Here is a 20,488-nt window from a genome sequence, read left to right on the forward strand (position 1 = left end):
TAGTCCTTCTAGAGTAGAGTAGAGTAGAGTAGAGTAGAGTAGAATAGAATAGAATAGAATAGAATAGAATAGAATAGAATAGAATAGAATAGAATAGACCTTGGAGGTTTTCTAGTCCAACCCCCTGCTTAGGTAACAAATGGTTATCTAATCTCTTCTTTAAAATTTCCAGTGTTGGAGCATTTACAACTTCTGGAGGCAAGTAGTTCCACTGATTGTTCTAACTGTCAGGAAGTTTCTCCTTAGTTCTAAGCAGCTTCTCTCCTTGATTAGTTTCCACCCATTGCTTCTTGTTCTACCCTCAGGTGCTTTGGAGAACAGCCCGACTCCCTCTTCTTTATGGCAACCCCTGAGATATTGGAACACTGCTATCATGTCACCCCTAGTCCTTCTATTTATCGGACTAGACATACCCCGTTCTAGCAACCGTCCCTTATATGTTTTCACCAGATTAGATCCCAGAATCTTTTTGTGCCATTTCCAGTTCTCCCCCACCCTCCCCCAATGACACTGCCAATGTCCTCATGCCATGCTTTAGACCCTCTTGTCCTGTTCTTTTCTGTGCTGTGAGAGTCCAGCCAGCAGCAAAGCACAGAGGAGAACAAAGATAGCCATAGACACCACAACACATTTTTATCCTGGCTCCTCTTTCTATTGCCACTGCAAAGGCTGGGCTTTACTAAGGCTGCTGAAAGAATCGCTCCGTTGTCCATTCAGTTCAGAGCCCAACTCATCACCAAGCAGAGTCAAAATGATTGCGACAGCACGAAAGGACGTTATAAATAAATGGCACTAAGCAAACTCATAGCTTGTTGCATAATTATTTTAAACAGATATGCAATTAGATATATGTAATATGTAACCAAAATCAATGGGGAAGCCAGAGTCATTTAATAACCCGTGTTACTAACTTAGCAAATGCCGTGATTCACTCAACAAGTCTGTCAAGAAAGGTCTAAAATGGAAGAAAAATTCATTTAACAACTGTCTTGCTTAGCAACAGAAATGTTGAGCTCAATTGCGGTCATAAGTCGAAGTCTACCTGTCTTATGATACCCCAGGAACAGAGCTGTGCACCCAATCAAGGTACAATGAGTCCCAATATAGCAATAGCACTTATATACCACTTTACAGTGCTTTATTCTAAGCAGTTTACAGAGTCAGCCTGTGGCCTCCAACAATTTGGGTCCTCATTTTACCCACCTCAGAAGGATGGAAAGCTGAGTCAACCTTGAGCCTGGTAAGATTTGAATGACCAAATTGCAGGCAGCTGGCAGGCAGCAGAAATAGCCTGCAGTACTGCACTCTAACCACTGCGTCCTCGTGGCTCTTGATATAGTCCTCTTTTGGTTAAAAATTTACAGTACTTCTACCCAGATGATTTTGTTCTTTTCTGTCATTGTTTGTCCGGATACTATGGCAGCCCCTTCTCCTTTTTCCACTGATCCCCCCCAGCATGACTGACTTTTTGAGCAAGTCAGCTCACACAACATGGCCAAAGTAGGGTAGCCTTTGTTTCTTGGCAATCTTGGCTTCGAGTGAATTTTGGTGAGGTTCGATGGAGGATGTCTTTGCTTGTCACTTTTGCAGCCCATGGGATGTATAAAAGTCATCTCCAACACCATAATTCAAAGGTGTCCACCCTTCTCCTATCCACCTTTCTTTCAGAGTCCAGGTTTTGCAGCTATAAGTAGCAATTGGAAAAATTATTCCATTGACTAATGTGCATTTGAGGGGTCCTTCGTGCTCTCTGAGCTTGCTTGTTTTCTGACATTTCATTACCCTAACTAGGTAAAAACACCAGTGCCAGAAGGGAGTAGGGTTTGCAGGAAAGAGGAGGAGGAGGAGGAGGAGGAGGAGGAGGAGGAGGAGGAGGAGGAGGAGGAGGAGGAGGAGAAGAAGAAGAAGAAGAAGAAGAAGAAGAAGAAGAAGAAGAAGAAGAAGAAGAAGAAGAAGAAGAAGAAGAAGAAGAAGAAGAAGAAGAAGAGGAGGAGGAGGAGGAGGACTACTGTGGGGTCCTGTGGAGCCCTGATGATGTTACCTAGTTTGGATAATGAAATGCCTGCAAGAAAACAAGCAAGGATCCCTCGCTTCAACCCTGAGCTACAAATATTCTCCTTTATTGGTAATCTACATTTGATTGGTAGGTTGCTGCGCTTTGTGTAATGCCTAGCTGGCTCCTAGTGAGTGAATATACCCTCCAGATACATTCCATAAGATGACAAAGCCAAAGACAGTTCTCACATCATACTTTGCTTTACCGGGTTCTTAGGTTTCCACCATTCTTAATTTGCTATGGGAGATCAGTTTGAAATTGCAGGCCTCCGTCAGTTTTTCCCTCGCCTCCTCTCTTCTCACCTCCGCTAAATAAAGCTTTCATCTCATTTCCTTGCTTTGCCTTTATTATTATTATTATTTAAGTTGTTCATTAGTCAACTGGCTTGAAAAACCTCCCACCTGTCCTTTTGGGTCCCAATTCTTCTCGGAAAAACGGTTTTGAGTTCAAGTTGACCGTCTTCCTCTTTATAAGGTCAGCGTATCCTTACTTGCCATCACAAGCAAGGAGTGTGAGAGAATGTTTCAGAGCGCAGCTGGGATGAAGAGGAGTAGAACCGCACACTAACACAATGAAGCCCTTGTGTTTGAGCAAATGTGCTGGCCATGAAAACGACAACAGCTGGCTATGTTTTCTGCCTTGATTACGCCCTGGGCAGTCATTCTAATCCTTTCCCAATTGAAACAGAGTACAGCACAAAACATTCTGGTCTCCCAAATATACTTATCGCTTACCGTGATGGATTTCAAGTTTCCCTCATTCTCAATGACAAACATATTAACAGAACAACAGAGTTGGGGGGGGGGGTCTTCTAGTCCAAACCCCTGCTCAAGCAGGAAACCACAGGTGGCATGTGGAGCCATTTCTACAGGCCCGCGAGCCGTTGCCCTAGATCAGCTCCACCGCACATGCACCCACGCTTCCCGCCAGCCACCTGATTTTTGTGTCTCTGCCACGCATGCGGGAGACATGCGAGCATGCCCATGCTGCCCTGCCCCTCCCAGGAGTCTCCACGCAGTCCATTTTGGATGGCAGGTAAGTACAAGGCTCGCATGGAGGCTCTGGGAGAGCGAAAAATGGGCCTACCGGAAGTCCAAAAATGGGCCATTTCCGGCCTCCGGAGGCTTCAGGGAGGCCTACTAGGCCTAAACAGGGTGTGGGGGGGGGGTCATGCACACCTGTGCAGGGGGGCAAGTCAAGGGGGATTGTGCACGCATGCGCAGGGGATAGGGTGTGTGTGGGGCACTGCATTATGGGTGAGGCTTTTGGTATCCAAGGAAAAAAAGGTTCCCATCACTGCCGTATACCATTTCAGACAAATGACTGTCCAATCTCTTCTTTTTTTTTTTTTAGGGGCAAATTTTTTTTTATTTTCCATAATAATTCCCACAATTTGACCAGTGTACGATACAATCACTTATCCAACAATCAATCCTATACTCAAATTATACTCAATCAGGGCTGCTCGACTGCCACTCCCCCCTTTAATCCTTTCTTCCCTTCTCATCCTTCTTCAACTTTCCCCACCATCCTTCTCCTCGCTTTCCTACTTCCCTACCTCTTTCCCACTTCTCACTACCATCCTTTCTAACCCTCTATCTTCTCCTTCTTCTTCTCCTCCTATCCTTTCTTCTCCCTCCCTTCTTTCCTACCTACCCACCTGCCTACCTACTTTCTTCCTTCTTTACTCCTCTTTCCTTATCCTTTCCCTTCGGGAGTGGTTACCGAGCAGTCCCGACTTTACACCATTCCAACTTGTTTAATTCTACCATTATTCCTGTACAATGGCAACCAATCAATTTATAGTCTTCCCCTTCCCCCCCCCCATTTCCCCCCTCCCCCCCTCGAGACTTCCCAGAACAGAATACAGCGTATAGTAACTAACAAACATAATCTAAAATATAACATAAAACATATTCCATTTCACACCATCACACTATCAATTCCCTTCTTTCTTAAACTAATACATAGCAATTCCTAACTTCACTCAAAAACTAATTGATATTTTTTAATCTGATACTTATTTTGAATATAATCAATCCACTTCCTCCATTCCAAAATATATTTTTCTTGTGGGTCCAATCTCTTCTTAAAAACCTCCAGTGATGGAGCACCTACAACATCTGAAGGCAAACCGTTCCACTGGTTGATTGTTCCCACTGTTAGGAAATTTCTCCTAAGTTCTAGATTGCTTCTCTCCTTGATTAGTTTCCATCCATTGTTTCTTGGCTGGGAATCCTGGAAGCTGAGGTCCACAGGCATATGAACTCTAATCCAGGCTTACATACATTTATGGACAAGTGCAAATGAAGGTGTGTAACTTACAATTTATTCACGTTACAAAGTAGGCCATGGATTTATTTATAGAAGCACTGGATGACTCAGATATCTCCAACCTCCCACTCATTTTGGCTACTGAAGGGGAAGAATCAAATGAAGGGAAAGAATAGCTTCCTACTTGCAGCAGATTAAAAAGCTACACCCTGTCCAAAAACACAGTCAGGATTTCTACAATCCTGTTATATTATATTATAGAAGTAGGTCTCAAACTTTGTAGTATTTTATTAAATAACTATGGCGATTCTCAGTCATCCAGGTCATGGTTGTCCCAAAGGTGCTTTTTCAAGAGGCAACTGGACTTTCTGGTTTTTCTTTGAAGACATTTCGCTTTTTATCCAAGAAGCTTATTCAGCTCTGACTAGATCAGCGGTTCTCAACCTGTGGGTCGCGACCCCATTAGGGGTCGAATGACTATTTGCCAGGGGTCGCCTAAGACCATCGGAAATATGGGAAGTATACTTGCGAGTCGAAGAATCGCGAATTCGGCTTCAGGCGCGATGAATTAAAAAAGAGAGAAAACTTTGCTCTGATGTCTCCCTCTCAAGCCAGCTGCAATCACTCCCAATCGCTAGCCTAATCTGGCTTCAGGGGCGATAAACTTAATAGGGGAGGAGTCTCCGCTTTAATGCCTCCGTCCTCAAGGCAATCGCAAGCAGTTCAGATCGCTAGCCAATACGGCTTCAGGCGCGATAAATTCAAAAAAACAGTTTGCCGCTTTTTTCCCCCTTCTGCGGCTGCTGAGGTGCGCTGAGATCGCTGCCTAAAAAAATAATTTTACGGTTGGGGTCGCCACATCGTGGGGAATTGTATTAAAGGGGTCGCAGCACTATAAAGGTTGAGAACCACTGGACTAGATGATGGGGAATGGAAGGATTTATATTCCTTGAAGTCATTTGGTCATTAGCACTCTGTCTGAGAGTTGTTGAGGTCATTTGGAGGCCACCATTCAGTCAGAACTGAAGAAACTTCTTGGCTGAGAAGTGAAACCTCTTCAGAGAAAAACAAGAATGTCTCTACAAAGTTGTATTATACTAAGTAGCATTGTAGGGGTATGTCTTAGCTTCAACCGGAATGTCCATTGAGAAACAAACACAGTTCTTAAGGTTGATTTTACAACCTTCCTTGCCCTGCTTGTGCAGTGAATCACTATAGTTGTTAAGTGAATCACGTGGTCACTAAATGAATCTGGCTTTCCCCATGGACTGTCTTTGTCAGAAACCGGCTGAGAAGGTTGCAAGTGGTGATCACATGACCCTGAGATACTGTAACCATTGTAAATAAGTGCCCAAATTTGGATCACGCGACTCATAGGGATGGTGCAGGGACCAGGTATTAGTCCCTTTTTTCAGTGTCATTTGAACGGTCACTAAATGAATGGTTGTAAATCGAGAATTTCCTATATATAGGTTTGGGAGTTAAATAAACATGCCTCATCTGTCAGGGTTTTGAAGAAATGCCTTTTGGGATGTGTGTTAGCAATTGTGCTTAGACTTATACACCACTTCATAGTACTTTACAGCTCTCTTTAAGCGGTTTAAAGAGTCAGCATATTGCCCTCAAACAATCCGGGTCCTCGTTTTACCGACCTCGGAAGGACGGAAGGATGAGTCAATCTTGAGCCGCTCAGAATTGAACTATTGGCAGTGAGCAGAGTTAGCCTGCAGTACTGCATTCTAATCACCAGGGAGGGAGGGAGGAGGGAGGGAAGGAGAGAGAAGGAGGACAGAAGGAAAGATGGAAAGAAGGAGGGAGGGAGAGAGGAAGAAGGAAGGGAGGGAAGGAAGGATGGAAGGAGGGAGGGAGGGAGGAGAGAGAGGAAAGAAGGAAAGAAGAGAGGGAGGGAGGAAAAAGAGAAAGGGAGGAAAGATGGAAGGAAGGAAGGAAGGAAGGAAGGAAGGAGAGAGAGGGAGGAAAGAAAGAAAGATGGATGGATGGAAAGAAGGAAGGAGGGAGGGAGGGAGGGAGGAAAGAAGGGAGGGAGGGAGGGAGGAAGGAGAGAGAGGGAGGAAAGAAGGAAAGATGGAAAGAAGGAAGGGAGGGAGGGAGGAAAGATGAAAAGAAGGGAGGGAGGGAGGGAGGAGGGATGGAGGAAGGAAGGAAGGAATGAAGGAAGGAAGAGTTTTGACTCCAGGACATAACTTTTTAATTATCATAAATCTTCACTATTATTTAAAAATTAAATAATTTTTAGGTTAGGTTGTTGAGGGAAACTAATGACAGACGTCACAAGTTTTTTTCTAGTGAACTGCACGATAGATGTTGCACAACAGTGAAACGTTCCCTTTAATTATGCCTTAATGATAGCTGCTAATGAGATCTATTCTAATTAGATCTCCAGTAACGCTAGGGCTTCTTACTGACATCTCCACAAACATCTAGATTTTCTGAAACTGAAGGCCACCGTTGCCAGATTTGGACAAAAAAAGGAGGAAACTGTGGTCTATTGCCGGATTTGGAGAAAAGAGGAAACTGCGGTTCCATAATATGCGAGATTCCTTTGATCTTTAAATGAAGTCAGAGCAACAAAGATGTCATTGGAGGTCTATTCCAGTCACCCAGGATGTTTAATAAGGTTTGGCTGCAATCACCAGGAATTGCTGGAGATACAATTCAAGAGTTTGAACCAGAATGTCTGATCTTTTATGATGGCCATATTCAGACTTGAATATGAAATTCAATATGAATACTGAATATGAAATTTGATATGAATGTTGAAAATGAAATTCAATATGAATGTTGAATATGAAATTCGATATGAATGTTGAATATGAAATTCAGTATGAATATTGAATATGAAATTTGATATGAATATTGAATATGAAATGCAATATGAATACTGAATATGAAATGCAAAATGAATATTGAAATCCACAAGACTCTTAACATGATTCTGGATGGATTGTGGCATTAAACATATACATGTTCTTCTTGACTATATGCCTGCTATTTGGAATTTGGAAACAGTATATCCAGAATTATGACCTCGGGGACTGGTGAAAAAATGTATTCTTCAACATTTCAACTGATATGCAGGAATGGATGATCAATACAATACACAGAGGGGCCTCTGTGGCTCAGACTGCTAAGACAGTCTGTTATTTACAGCAGCTGCTTGCAATTACTGCAGGTTCAAGTCCCACCAGGCCCAAGGTTGACTCAGCCTTCCATCCTTTATAAGGTAGGTAAAATGAGGACCCAGATTGTTGGGGGGGCAATAAGTTGACTTTGTATATAATATACAAATGGATGAAGACTATTGCTTGACATAGTGTAAGCCGCCCTGAGTCTTCGGAGAAGGGCGGGATATAAATGCAAATTTTAAAAAAAATACATTGTCAAAAAAAAATTGTTGCTGCTGCTGCTTAAAGATTCAAGGAAGCTGACAAAAGCAGTCAATTTGAAGAGTTTGTCCATTACGATCCGGGTTTGCAGTCTTCCTTTACCTTTATTCTTTCTTTTCATTATTCCTACACTTTAGTAATGCTTTTTAATCAGTTTCATATAAGAATCTGTGATCAATAAGCATCTTCCTGTCTTAAGCACAGCATGAAGAAATACTCTTGCACCAGTTCGTGTGCATCTTAGCAGTCCCATTTTCCAACTGGGCAAGCCTGATTTTTTTTCTCTGTATTGTTTGTTTATTAAATTTATTCACCGCTCACTTCATCACAAGGTGACTCTGTGTGGTTAAAAGCAATAAAACTATACATGTACATTTAGTAATTTTATGTGTGTATGTATGTATGTATGTATATGTATATGTGTGTATGTATATGTATATATATATATATATATATATATATATTTATTTATTTGTCTTCTGAGGTTTTCGCGGGTGTTTGTATGTAGGTCTTTGGTTATTCGGGTTTTCTCCCACGTAAAATTAGAAGTGTCTTGGCAACATTTCAATGAAGTCTCAGTCATCATCTTCATTCACACCCCCAGCCAATCAGAGCACAGCCAAGCTCCCACCCAATCAGTTCAAATCCCCACTAGCAGTTAAAAAGGAAGAAACAGCTGCCATCACACATTGCTCCCAGAAGCACGAAGCTGAAGTCTGAAGATGACGAATGAGACTTCGTCGAAACGTCGCCAAGACACTTCCAATTTTACACGGGAGAAAACCCGAATAACCAAAGACCTACATACAAACACCCGTGAAAACCTCAGAAAATATATATATATATATGTGTGTGTGTGTGTGTGTGTGTGTGTGTGTAGGTCTTTGGTTATTCGGGTTTTCTCCCGCGTAAAATTGGAAATGTCTTGGCGACGTTTCGACGAAGTCTCATTCGTCATCTTCAGGCTTCAGCTTCTGCTTCACGGAGAAAACCCGAATAACCAAAGACCTACATACAAACACCCGTGAAAACCTCAGAAAATATATATATATATACACACATATACATATACATAGTATATACATATACTTCAAAAAGTGGCTGAACATAGAATATTAGAGTTGGAAGGGATCTCAGAGGTCTTCTAGTCCAGCCCCCTGCTCGAGCAGGAGATCCTATACCAGTGATGGTGAACCTTGTCAGCACCGAGTGCTGAAAAGGGAGTATGTGCTGCGTGCGCTTTGTGCGTGTCGTCTGCACCGCAACCTGGAAGGGGAGCTGCCCAGGGCACATGTGTGCACCCGAAAATGAACTTCCGGTTCCCAGTGTGTGCATGCCAGCTAATCTTCTGGGTTTCTGGCGCACATGCCCGTGCAACGATCAGCTGGCCGATACGCATGCTCACGCAGGAAAACCACCTCCAGTTTCTGGCACTGCTGCACTCAAAAAGACCAGCTGATCATCACATGTGCAGGCACGCCAGAAATCCAGAAAAAGAATGGGTGATCCCGCGCATGCCAGGCGACATAGCTCCGTGTGCCACTTTAGGCATGTGTGCCATAAATTCGTCATCACGGTCCTATACCATTTCAGATAAACAGATTAACAGAATTGGACGGGACCTTGTAGGTCATCTAGTCCAATCCCCGCCCTAGCTGGAGACCAAGTGAAGTACTAATACCACTCTATAAAGCCCTAGTAAGACCACACCTAGAGTGCTGCATCCAGTTTTGGTCACCACACTATAAAAAAAAGAAGTTTTAGACTCTAGGAAAAGTGCAGAGGAGAGCAATCAGGATGATTAGGGAAGTAGAGACTAAAACATATGAAGAACAGTTACATGAACTGGGCATGGCAAGTCTAGTGAAGAGAAGGACCAGGGGAGACATGATAGCAGTGTTCCAGTATTTGAGGGGCTGCCACAAATATTGGGGGGGGGAGGGTCAAGCTATTTTCCAAAGCACCTGAATGCCAGACAAGGAATAATGGATGGAAACAGATCAAGGAGAGGAACCTGGAAGTAAGGAGAAATTTTCTGACAGTGGGAACAATCAACCAAAGGAACAGCTTTCCTTCAGAAGTTGTGGGGGCTTCATCACTGGAGGCTTTGAAGCAGAGACTGGCCTGCCATCTGTCAGAAATGGGGTAGGGTCCCCTGCTTGGGCAGTGGGGGTGGGTGGGGTTTGGACTAGGTGACCTACAAGGTCCCTTCCAACTCTGTTAATCTGTCTGGTACCCAATTCCTGCAATGGTTCTTCCTTAGATTTTTACCCTCCAGCAGCCCCCTTCCTCATTTTTGTTGCTCTCCTCTGCCTGCACAGTCTGCAGGAGAACTGACTTCTCTCAGGTTGGAGAAGGCTTCCACGAGCCAACGGGACAACTATCAACCGATTTCCCACGCAGGAAATCTTCCAGGCTTTCACAACCAGCCAAGTTAGATCAGAGGCTTTTAAAAGGCTTAGGAGCTTTCCAACTGTACGTTCATTCACAAAAAAAAAAAAAGATAAATACAAATAAATAAAAAAATCCATGCCCTCCTATATAATCCCCAGTGGAAAAGCCTTTTCAAATAATAAAACAAACCTTCGCATCACGTCCTGCCCTTTTCCTAGTCTTATTACTAAGCCTCCTCTACGCGTTTTCCAAAAATTAAAAGTTTTTACAGAAACGCATTTTTCGCAGGGTTGAAAAAAAAAAGCAACGGGCAGCGTTCTGCTCCTCACGTACAACTAACCAACACGCAGAGGGTGAGCGGAGGCGGGTGGCGGGGAAATGGCGGTGGGAGGGTGGGCGATAGGATAGGAGGGGTGGAGAGCGGAATCGCAGCTAACACTTGTACTCAAACGTCTCCTTGGGATAATCCAACCCCAAACACGATCCCTTCCCTTTTCTCCTCCCCGCGGAGCGCCCTGGAAAATCGGCTAGGTGATTGGATTACCTTTCTTTGAATGGAGGCGCGGGGGGGGGGAACAAGGCGGAGAGGGAGGTGGGGGGTAAGTTGGAGGTGGGTGGGAACGAGCCGCGAAGTTACATTCGTGATGCAATGCCCCCGCCCCACGTGTTATTTCGGCCCCGCTGCCTTGCCTAGGTCTGTTTCAGCCTCCTTGGCTCTTCGGGAGGCGAGAGGGGAGGGAGGATGCCTGGTCTAACTCTGCGCGGTCCCTGGAAGCCTCTCTTGCGCCCGTTTCCCATCCTAACCCTCCGATCGCAACTCGCCCCATCCAAAGGGCGATAACGTCGCGCTCCTTTGGAGAAAGGCTCAGAAAGTCATCGCCGCGACTTCATTGGGGTTTATTTTCCCTACCCCAAGAAGGGGGCATTCAAAGAGGGAGCCACCTCCCCTTCCCTTCTCGGAGCCTCGTTTTTAGGAAAATTCATCCCGAATAAAACTCGTTTGAAATTTGGGATGGTTGAGAGCAGAGCGGTGAGGAGGGGGGGAGTGCCTGATTTTTTCACATCGCCAACTGGACCAGAAAAAGTTCTTGCTTCCGTTCAGTTAAACAAAACACACACACACACGACCATTTGCTAAGATCAAAGATTCAACCCAGTCATTTAGAGCAGAGGTCCCTAACCCTTCGTAGGGTTTGGCGGCCCGGCGGGGGTAGGAATGGGGCGGTGGGAGAGGAGAGGAACCGGCCCGTGCGTGCAAGCGATGGGGCTGGTAAGACCGATCCCGGCCTGGTGTAAGCGGCTCCAGCGAACTGGGGGACACACACACACCCGATTTGGAGGATGCGAATCCCGTCGGATTTCGGAGCAAGCAGGCAAACAGGACGGGGGGTGGATGGGAGAGAGAGAGAGAGAATGAGAGAGAAAGAAAGAGAGAGAGAAAGAAAGAGAGAAAGAGAAGAGAGAGGGAGGGAGGGAGAGGGAAAGAAAGAGAGGGGGGGAAGTTCGAGTCCCCTCCTGCGCTCTTTCCCTTTGTCCAAAATGTCACCGATGGGTAAAAAAACACGTCTCCCTTTTCTTCCCATCCCATCCCATCCCCCCCCCAGCTTCTCCGAAGCGAGACGTTTTTAAGGGGCAAAGAAGGATGCCCGCCGATTTCTCCCCCTTCACCCTCATTTTATTCCTGGGGTGCATCGGGGATTTCAGTGGCGTTCCCGCACCCCCATCCCATCCCACCCCACCCCAAGGAAAGGAGCGGAGCTGCGGAGCGGCTGCCTCCTCCAGCCGGGGTCTCGAACGAAGCCCCGACTGGTGCGTGCGAGTTTTGCCAAGCCCGAAGCGATCGCCCTGGCAAAGGGAAATGAATGTTAGCCCCGCGCGAGCCAATGAGCGGAGACCGGATGCGATATATCCTCCTAGGACAACAACTGCTCTCTGTTCCTCCTCAGATCCACATGACGCCATTTACTTTTGCTTTTGCCGAGAGATCACCCTGCCTCCTCCGGAAAGGAGAAGGAGGAGGGGAGGGAGGGAGGGAGAGAGAGAGGGGGGAAAAAAAGGAAAGGAAAGGGGGGAAAAAAGGCGAGAGAAAGGAGGGGGAGAGCGAGGGAGCAGCAAAACGCCGAAGCTCTTAAGAGACCGGATCTCAAACCTGCTTTTCTGCAAAGATATAAACAGCAAAGCAGAAAGCAGCCGCTTAGCAAAACCCCCGCTGTTTTTTTTTTCTCTTTCCTTTCCTCCCCTCCCCTTTAAAACAACAGCAACTCCCCCCTCCCCTTTTGCAATCAGTAAAGCTGCCTTGGGAGAGAGAGAGAAAGAGAGAGAGAAAGAGAGAGAGGGAAAAAAAACACGCACTCACGTACAGCACACAAACTCCGAGGAAGCGAGCAAGCGAGCCACCGACCACTTTTTTTAAAAAACCCAGCTATCCTCCCTTCCTTTTCCCATTTTTATTTTTAATTTTTTAATTTTTCTTTTTGCAAACGGTTCGGAGTCGGGGAGCGGGGCGGAAAGAAGCCAGCGATCCGATCCGACCCAAAAAAAAAAGCAATCTGGAAAAGATTCTGAGCGAGAATCTCATCTAAGCCACTCCGGGAATCGTACTTTTTTTTTTATTATTATTATTTTAAAAAGGACCACTTCGGGTCGTTCGCTGGGGTTGTCTGTCCCCCTCGCGTTCCCTTCGGCGTACGGTGCATGCGGAGAAAAAGTGGCTGCAGAATGACGAATCGGCCTTTTCATTGAGAAAAAGAAGAGAGGAAGGAAGGAAAAAAAAGCGACAAGGCGATCGCGGAGGGGGAGCAAAATCCTCGCAGGATCGGGAAAGAAAAGGGCGTGTTGTTTTTTTCTTTCCTTTTTTTTCAAGAAATCCGTTGATTGTGGTGCAGCGGCGTGTGGCTGTCTGGCTTACGGCTTGTTATTTCCCCCCCCCCTCTCTGGAGAAGAGAAGATTGAAAGCGGAGAGAGAGACTTCCCAAGTTTGCGGTGGATTTTTTGTTTTCCTCCCTCCCTCGGTCTAAAACGCAAAACATTTCGATGCTTTTCGCTTACAACCTGGACTCGAAGTGAGTTTGCAACAGGGGGAGGGACGGGTTGTGTTCTTCCTTCCTTCCTTCCTTCCTTCCTTCCTTCCTTCCTTCCTTCCTTCCTTCCTTCCTTCCTTCCTTCCTTCCTTCCTTCCTTCTTTTTCTTTGGCTTCGGGGTCTGGATTTACTCGCCCACCGCAGGAAGACGCGGGGAGAGAAAAAGAGAGGAGGGGGACAGGGAGAGAGAGAGAGAGAGAGACCTCGGGGGTCGTGGTGGAGAGGGAGGATGGGAGAGAGAGAGAGAGCAGGCTTGGGGTGACCTCGCTTGCACGGCTACAGCGTTGTCCTTCCCGTTTGCAAAGCGGACTCCCGGTGAGGAGAGAGAGAGAGAGAAAGAAAGAAAGAAGCCAAGGGTTGTCAAAGAAATGTGAGGATCTGAGCCGTTGGCTTCGGTGTGGGGGGGGTGTCCCCCGGTTTGCACTCCCTTCTTCCTCGCGTTGGGGACAGGCAGAGGGGGCGATGGAGCCTTGGCGAGGTGGCTTGGAAAGGGCGCGGGGGATTTGCGGGTGCTGAAGTCCGAATCTCTCGCCTGGGATCAACCCTGCTGGAGGGTCCCTTCCGCTTTTGCGGAAGGCTTTGCAAGCCCACCCTGCCACACACCCGTGACCCATCGCCAGTGGGGAACTTGCGTGGCGTTTTCCCAAAGGAACAGGAAAAAAATCTACCCCTTTCCAAGGTTCAAGAGAGCTGTTTGCAAAGGTGGAGCAACTCTCTGTGGAGGTTCCCCCCCACCCCGGATCGGGACGTGGGTTGGCGGGGGGGGCAGCTCGCCTGCAGCCCGGCCGCTTTTTGCAAAAATTGAGCTCCGACTCAATTTTTTAAGAGCCGTGGGGAAGGGCGCTTCTCAACCTGTCAAGGTTGGACTTCCAAGCCCCGGGTTCTGAAATCGGCTTTGGGGCTTGTGCGGCTTTAAACAGAAAGCTTTTTAAAAAAAAAAAAAAAACTTGCGTCGTTGGAGCCTTTTCTGGGTGCAATTCGGAAGTGAGAGAATGTAAAATTTTGTGTGTGTGTTTTTAACACCCTCGCCCTCCCTCTTCTTCCCCTTCTGCTGGGAAAACAAGACTGGAAAAGGGAGCGAGGCGGCTGCCACATCAACTTTTGCGAGCGACGGCTTGTTGACATTTGCCCCACCGCTTTCCTTGCCTGCTGTTTTATTTGGGGAGGGGGGCATTCCTTGTTTTGGAAATAGCTGGGGGACCCTCCACTCCCCTCAGTTTGGGCCATTTTCTAGATTTAACCTCCGGCCCAGAGAAGACAAGGAGAAAGTCGGTGATCGGAAACGGTGGAGGTTTCTCAAAAGTTTATTCTTTTTTTGCCCTGATGTCCTTCTGTCTGTCAAAAGGGATCTGGCTGTGTGCCTTGTCAGTTTCCCCTAATATCGAGAGAGAAGTAGGGAAAGAGAGAAAAACTGTTTAAGAAATTTACTGGGATTGTTTTTCCCCCCTCTCCCTGTGAATAAACCTTGATTTTTTTTAACACTGGCAGAAAAGCCATCTCGCTAAAATAGACACACACACACACACATATATATATATCAGTGGTGGGAGAAACGTTTTAAAAGAGGAGTTTAACTGCCAGTGGGTTTTTTTAATTCCCTTCTCAACACCTGCCTGACATTCATAGAGAAATCCATCTATTTGTAGAGTAGGGAAAGTGGTCATAGGTCAAGATACCTCCGCAGCCGCCTCCACCCCCAGACCCCCTACGGGCAATGACATTCTGGGGGCTGGTTATTTTATTTATTTTGGGAGGAAAAGTTCAGCCTGTTGATTTTTTTGTGCCTTGATGTGTGTGTATGTGTTTGTGTGGGGAGGGTGGGGAAGAGATTGCTTGACAATTACATGCAGGTCAAATCCAAAGAGTGATTAGAGAGAGAGAGAGAATACTGCCTTTTAAAGCAGTATTTTTTTCTGGGGAGACTAACATCCTATCAAAAGTAACACTGTGGGAGTCTTGTACGATTTAGGCCAGGTAAAGGAATAAGGGAGAGAGAAGCCCTGACTTGGCGTTCCTGAATGGAGCTGCTATTCTAGAAGGCTTTACATAAGCATAAATCCCTGCTTGGGTGGAGAGAGGAAGAGAGGGAGCATAAGCTATCCTGATAAGGCAATCTTATTACTAGCTCCATTCCCAACTGCTTTTTCTCTCCCACCTCTGCCCAGCCAGGATGTTTCCTGCTCATCTCCATGTTGTTTGTGAGCTCAGGTGGAAAGATGTCAAACTAATCTATTTTTTTAGGGCAAAGCTTTGTCACGGAAATCCTAAATTTACAATACGAAACCTCCTGGGCTCCTGCATTTCCACTGCCCGCCCCCCCTCCTGCAGGATTAAAAAAAAAAGCAACACCCTTTTTTATACGGTTATTGCAAAATAGGTCTGTACCTGACTTTCATTCAGCAGTAGCCGAGTTCTGTTTGTTCATGTTCTTAGAAGGCAAATTGAAGTCAGGGTTTTAAGCGCTTCTCCAAAGTGGTTTTTTTTTTTTGTTTTTTTGTTTTTGAGGAATTATTAAATACTTTGCAGACAAATGAGCACAAGATTGTGACCCTTTCTTGCAAGGTTCCCCCCCCACTGCCCACCCCCAGAAATAAATCCTGCAAAGTTTACTGGACAGGCAGTGTTTTAATGTTTGTATATTTGAAAGTGTGCTCTGCTGAATTGCAGGGAATATAATGAAGTTTAGTTTGTTTGTCTTTACCCATTGGAGGAAATCGTTCACCTTTGTGAAATAGATCTTGCTACAATCTCCAGAAAGTAAGAATTTTAGCTTTCTTCTCCTTCCCCCCCACCTCATTCTAGTTTGACATCTTTGTCACTCTGAGCATAGTTCGTTGTGCTTCTGCAGCTAAGCAATATGCTTTTAGCAAGCACAGTTTTAAGTTGAAGCAAGCGGTTGTCACATGCTGTTCCTGGAATTGTGTGATTTATTGTTAATGTGTAGGATGTTTGCCCGTGTAAGCCAAACCACCTTTTCTGGCAATGTTCAGGAAGTGAATGGATTATCTCTGGGTGTTATGAATGCACAATGCAAACCCTGACAGTGCTTAGCATTGTAATGTTGGTACTTACTGCTGGTACTTTGAATTGCAAAGTGGAAGACAAATGCAAAATTGTGAAGAGAGAGAAGGTCTGGTTTTTTTGGGGGGGGGTTTGTTTTCTTATTTTCATCTCTAATACTAAGAATTCATCTAATTAGATGAATTCATCTAATTCATCTATTCATCTAAGAATAATCTCTAATACTCAAAAAAGTATTTGTTTATTCAAACAACCTTATTGTTCCTGACTGTTTTTCCTGCTACCGTTGCATAGAATTATTCCCTTTTCCCGCTCTCCATTGTCTTCATGTTTCATGTGCTGCCAAAAAAATTTTTCTAGATTGCCATATAGTGTCAGAGCTACTGTTCTGCTGGCCCCATTTTGCTCACAGAGTTTCCGGGCTACTTCCAGTAGTCCTCGACTTACGACCACAATTGAGCTCAACCTTTCTGTTGCTTAAGTGATGCTTGGTTAAGTTTTGCCCCGTTTTGCAACCTTTCTTGCCACATTTGTTAAATGAATCACTGCAGTTGTTAATTGAATAACACGGTTGTTAAGTGAATCTAGCTTGCCCATTGACTTGTCAGAAAGTCGCAAAAAGTGATCACATGACACCCCCCCGCTCCCCCAGGACACTGCATAAATACATGCAAGTGTCATAAATACATGCCAGTTGCCAAGGGTTCGAATTTTGATCACATGACCTTGAAGATGATACAATAGTCATATAAAATGTGATCATAAGCCACTTTTTCCATAGTCGTAACTTTGAATGGTCACTAAATGAATGGGTGTAAGTCAAGGACCACCTGTATTATAATTCTACAACTTGAAGAGGAAGTTCCAAGTTCCAGCTTTCTCCCAGCTAAATCCTCAATCCTATATTCTCTTACTTACAGAATAAGTTCCTTGAAATCAGTGGCTCCTACTTGTACTTATGTAAGCTTTTTTTATATGGGGCAAGAATTTGAAAAGCTCATCTGGAGCATCATTCAGGTGTAAACCCTAAAAGTAAAGCGAAGGAGATAGGGACAGATTTTCACTAGGTTCGTTTGTGGAAGGATTGTGGAGTGAGCCACATGCAGCTGCTTGCCAAGTGTCCACTTCAGAGTACACTTTAAGTTTGTGTCAAGTGTGGAAAAAGCTGCAGACTGACTTACATGCAGGTCAGCGTTGCTATTGAAAGCCATAATCCCAAGGAAGTATTGGAAGTAGGGTTGCATTGCCATAAGCTTGGCCCAATTCAGATTAGCAAATAAAGGTTGGTTTCCTTAAAGCGTGTGTTTATTTCAAGATCAAGACTTCAGTTGGTTGATTTTCCTTCCTGAGACTGGGTGCAAGTCTGCAGCCAGTTGCATTGCCTGGCAAAGCAAACATTCACACCTGGATAGGCAAAAGAAAAACTAACTAACCCTCTCTTTCTTTCACTTAGGATTTCAGATGTGTTCTAAGCTTCCTGGAGTGATAGCTGTTCAGGATACTGATGGAGACGAGAGCTCAGAATGGCAGTGGGTTACAACCCTTGCTTCAAAGCCAGCATGACACCGGGAGACAATTTGGAGATTCTGACCTGAGGGATGTCTTAGCACAACAAGTTCATGTTTTGTCCTTGGACCAGATCAAGGCAATCCGAAACACGAATGAATACACAGAACCTCCTACGGTGGCTCCCCGACCGGGGCTGAAGCCAGCACCACGTCCAGCGGTCCAGCACAAGAGTGAAAGACCCCACGACTTGACGGAGCAACGTCATCTGAGCAGGCTTCCCCATCCCCAAGTCCATGCGTCTTCTCGACTCCCACTCTCCCGTTCCATCAGCACGGTCAGCAGCACTAGCTCGCGCGGTAGCACGAGGACAAGTACGAGTAGCAATTCATCAGAACAGAGACTTCTGGGGTCATCCTTGGGGACCGTTGTCGAGGGGATAATACGAGTACAGCCGAAATCGGAACTGAAGTCTCGGGAGTTGAAACCCGCCAGCAAAGAAAATTTGCATATGCACGCCTACCGATGTGAGGACTGCGGGAAATGTAAGTGTAAGGAATGCACTTACCCGCGGACTCTTCCGTCCTGTTGGATCTGTGATAAGCAATGTCTTTGCTCAGCCCAGAACATGGTAGATTACGGGACCTGTGTCTGCTGTGTGAAGGGTCTTTTCTACCACTGCTCCAACGACGATGAGGACAACTGTGCCGATAACCCCTGTTCGTGTAGCCAGGCCCACTGTTGCACTCGGTGGTCCACCATGGGCGTTGTGTCCCTTGTTCTGCCTTGCTTGTGGTGTTACCTACCAGCCAAGGGTTGCCTTAAATTGTGCCAGGGCTGTTACGACCAAGTCAACAGACCAGGCTGTCGTTGTAAACAATCCAACACGGTTTGCTGTAAAGTTCCCAAAGTCCCACCCAGGAATATCGACAAGCCAACATAGCATCACTAAATCGGGTAAACAAGGAATGACGACCGAACATCAAAAGGGGGCCAACTAAGTGATCTATAACTGTGGCACTGGTTCTTGGTGGTGGTTGTGGTGGCGGGGGGGGGGGCAGCAATGGGAAAAGTGCAACCTCGTGGAGACCCTTCTTAAGAATCCGCCCAGGGGAAATCCAGAGTGAGAATACGCTTGGCAGCACCTAAAGTATTGCATAAGCTAAGAGACTCGAGCTACTTCTAAGCAAACTCGCGTGTTGTGCGTTTGTGTGTTTTTTTTTAAAGGAATTAGTACACTTGTAAATTAGGAAACTACTTCAACCCACTCCCGGTTATTTTCTGCCAGAGATGCGCTATATTTTTGTATATAGGATATTTTCAACTGTGAAAAACACAAGTGTCATAGAAGCAAATATGGCACACAGGTCACAAAATATTATACTAATGTTGTGCATTCAAAAGAATGTGAATCAATCCATATGGCTTAGATTGTATTTTTGTTTTATTTTTATTTTTTTGGCCTTATGAAGCCCTTCAATGGCAAGACTCTTGATTCTTTTTTTTCCCCTTCTGGACAAGTTGCAGTAAAATGGAGTCTTTATTTTCTAATTTTTTTTTTTTCAATATATTGTCTAGTGTAAAGAATATTTATTTGAAGTTTTATTATTTTATAAAAAAAAAAAATATTTATTTTAAGAGGCATCTTACAAATTTCACCCCTTTTTATGAGGATGCCACCATTGCTGCAAATTAGGGGTGAGAAATACATATATTCCCTATAAAATAGAAAATATATTAACGTTTGAAATTAAACTGGGCTGTTTGTCTTTTTTTTCCCCCACCCCTCCGTTCCCCTCACTTCTTTGAACTAACTGAGCAATTGCATCTATAATTAGGATGCTTAGAAAAAGAAGCAAGTATCAAAAGTATTTTTGTAAGCTTTCGTTTGGTGTTCAGAGGATCCAGAAATATATACAAAAGTAGAGTTAAATGATAATGGTTGTTAAAGAACTTAAGACCGTCCGTAGTGCCCATATTACATTCAACTACGGCCTCTGTCCAAAAAAAAAAAAAAAAGCCAGTTATACAGGCAGTCCTCCACTTACAACAGTTTTTTTTTTATTATTATTATTTACATTTATACCCCGCCCTTCTCCGAAGACTCAGGGCGGCTTACACTATGTTAAGCAATAGTCTTCATCCTATTTGTATATTATATACAAAGTCAATTTATTGCCCCCAACAATCTGGGTCCTCATTTTACCTACCTTATAAAGGATGGAAGGCTGAGTCAACCTTGGGCCTGGTGGGACTTGAACCTGCAATAATTGCAGGCAGCTGTTGTTAATAACAGACTGTTTAGCAGTCTGCACCACTCAAGGACCCTTAGTTCACTTAGTTCACTTAGTGACTGTTCAAAGTTACGACGCCAATGAAAAAAGTGACTTATGACCATTGTTCACACTTATGACCATTGCAGTATCCCTGTGGTCACGTGATCAAAATTCGGGCATTTGGCAACTGACTCATATTTATGACGGTTGCAGTGTCCTGGGGGTCATGTGATCCCCTTTTGCACAACTTCTGACAAGCAAAGTCAACGGGGAAGCCAGATTCACTTAAGGACCTCACAGCTGCAGTGATTCGCTTAACGACGTTGGCAAGAAAGGTCGTAAAATGGGGCAAAATTCACTTAACAAATGTCTCACTTAACAACATATTTTTTTTGTTGTTGTTTACATTTATACCCCGCCCTTCTCCGAAGACTCAGGGCGGCTTACAATGTATAAGGCAATAGTCTCATTCTA

General features: G+C 45.0%; 1 protein-coding gene across 2 annotated transcripts; it reads left to right on the plus strand.

The window, feature by feature from the left end:
- Positions 1–12,201: 12,201 nt before the first annotated feature.
- SPRY2 (sprouty RTK signaling antagonist 2) lies at positions 12,202–19,493 on the plus strand. Of its 2 annotated transcripts, none has more exons than XM_058185060.1 (2): positions 12,202–13,193; positions 17,686–19,493. In XM_058185060.1, the coding sequence occupies exon 2, from the start codon at positions 17,737–17,739 to the stop codon at positions 18,679–18,681; it is 945 nt and encodes a 314-aa protein (XP_058041043.1). In that variant the 5' UTR covers positions 12,202–13,193; positions 17,686–17,736; the 3' UTR covers positions 18,682–19,493. The 2 variants fall into 2 exon arrangements, with proteins under 2 accessions (XP_058041043.1, XP_058041044.1); XM_058185061.1 differs by lacking the exon at positions 12,202–13,193 and adding an exon at positions 13,395–13,581.
- Positions 19,494–20,488: the final 995 nt, after the last annotated feature.

The sequence above is a fragment of the Ahaetulla prasina genome, chromosome 5, assembly GCF_028640845.1.
Source record: "Ahaetulla prasina isolate Xishuangbanna chromosome 5, ASM2864084v1, whole genome shotgun sequence".
Taxonomy (NCBI): Eukaryota; Metazoa; Chordata; class Lepidosauria; order Squamata; family Colubridae; genus Ahaetulla; species Ahaetulla prasina.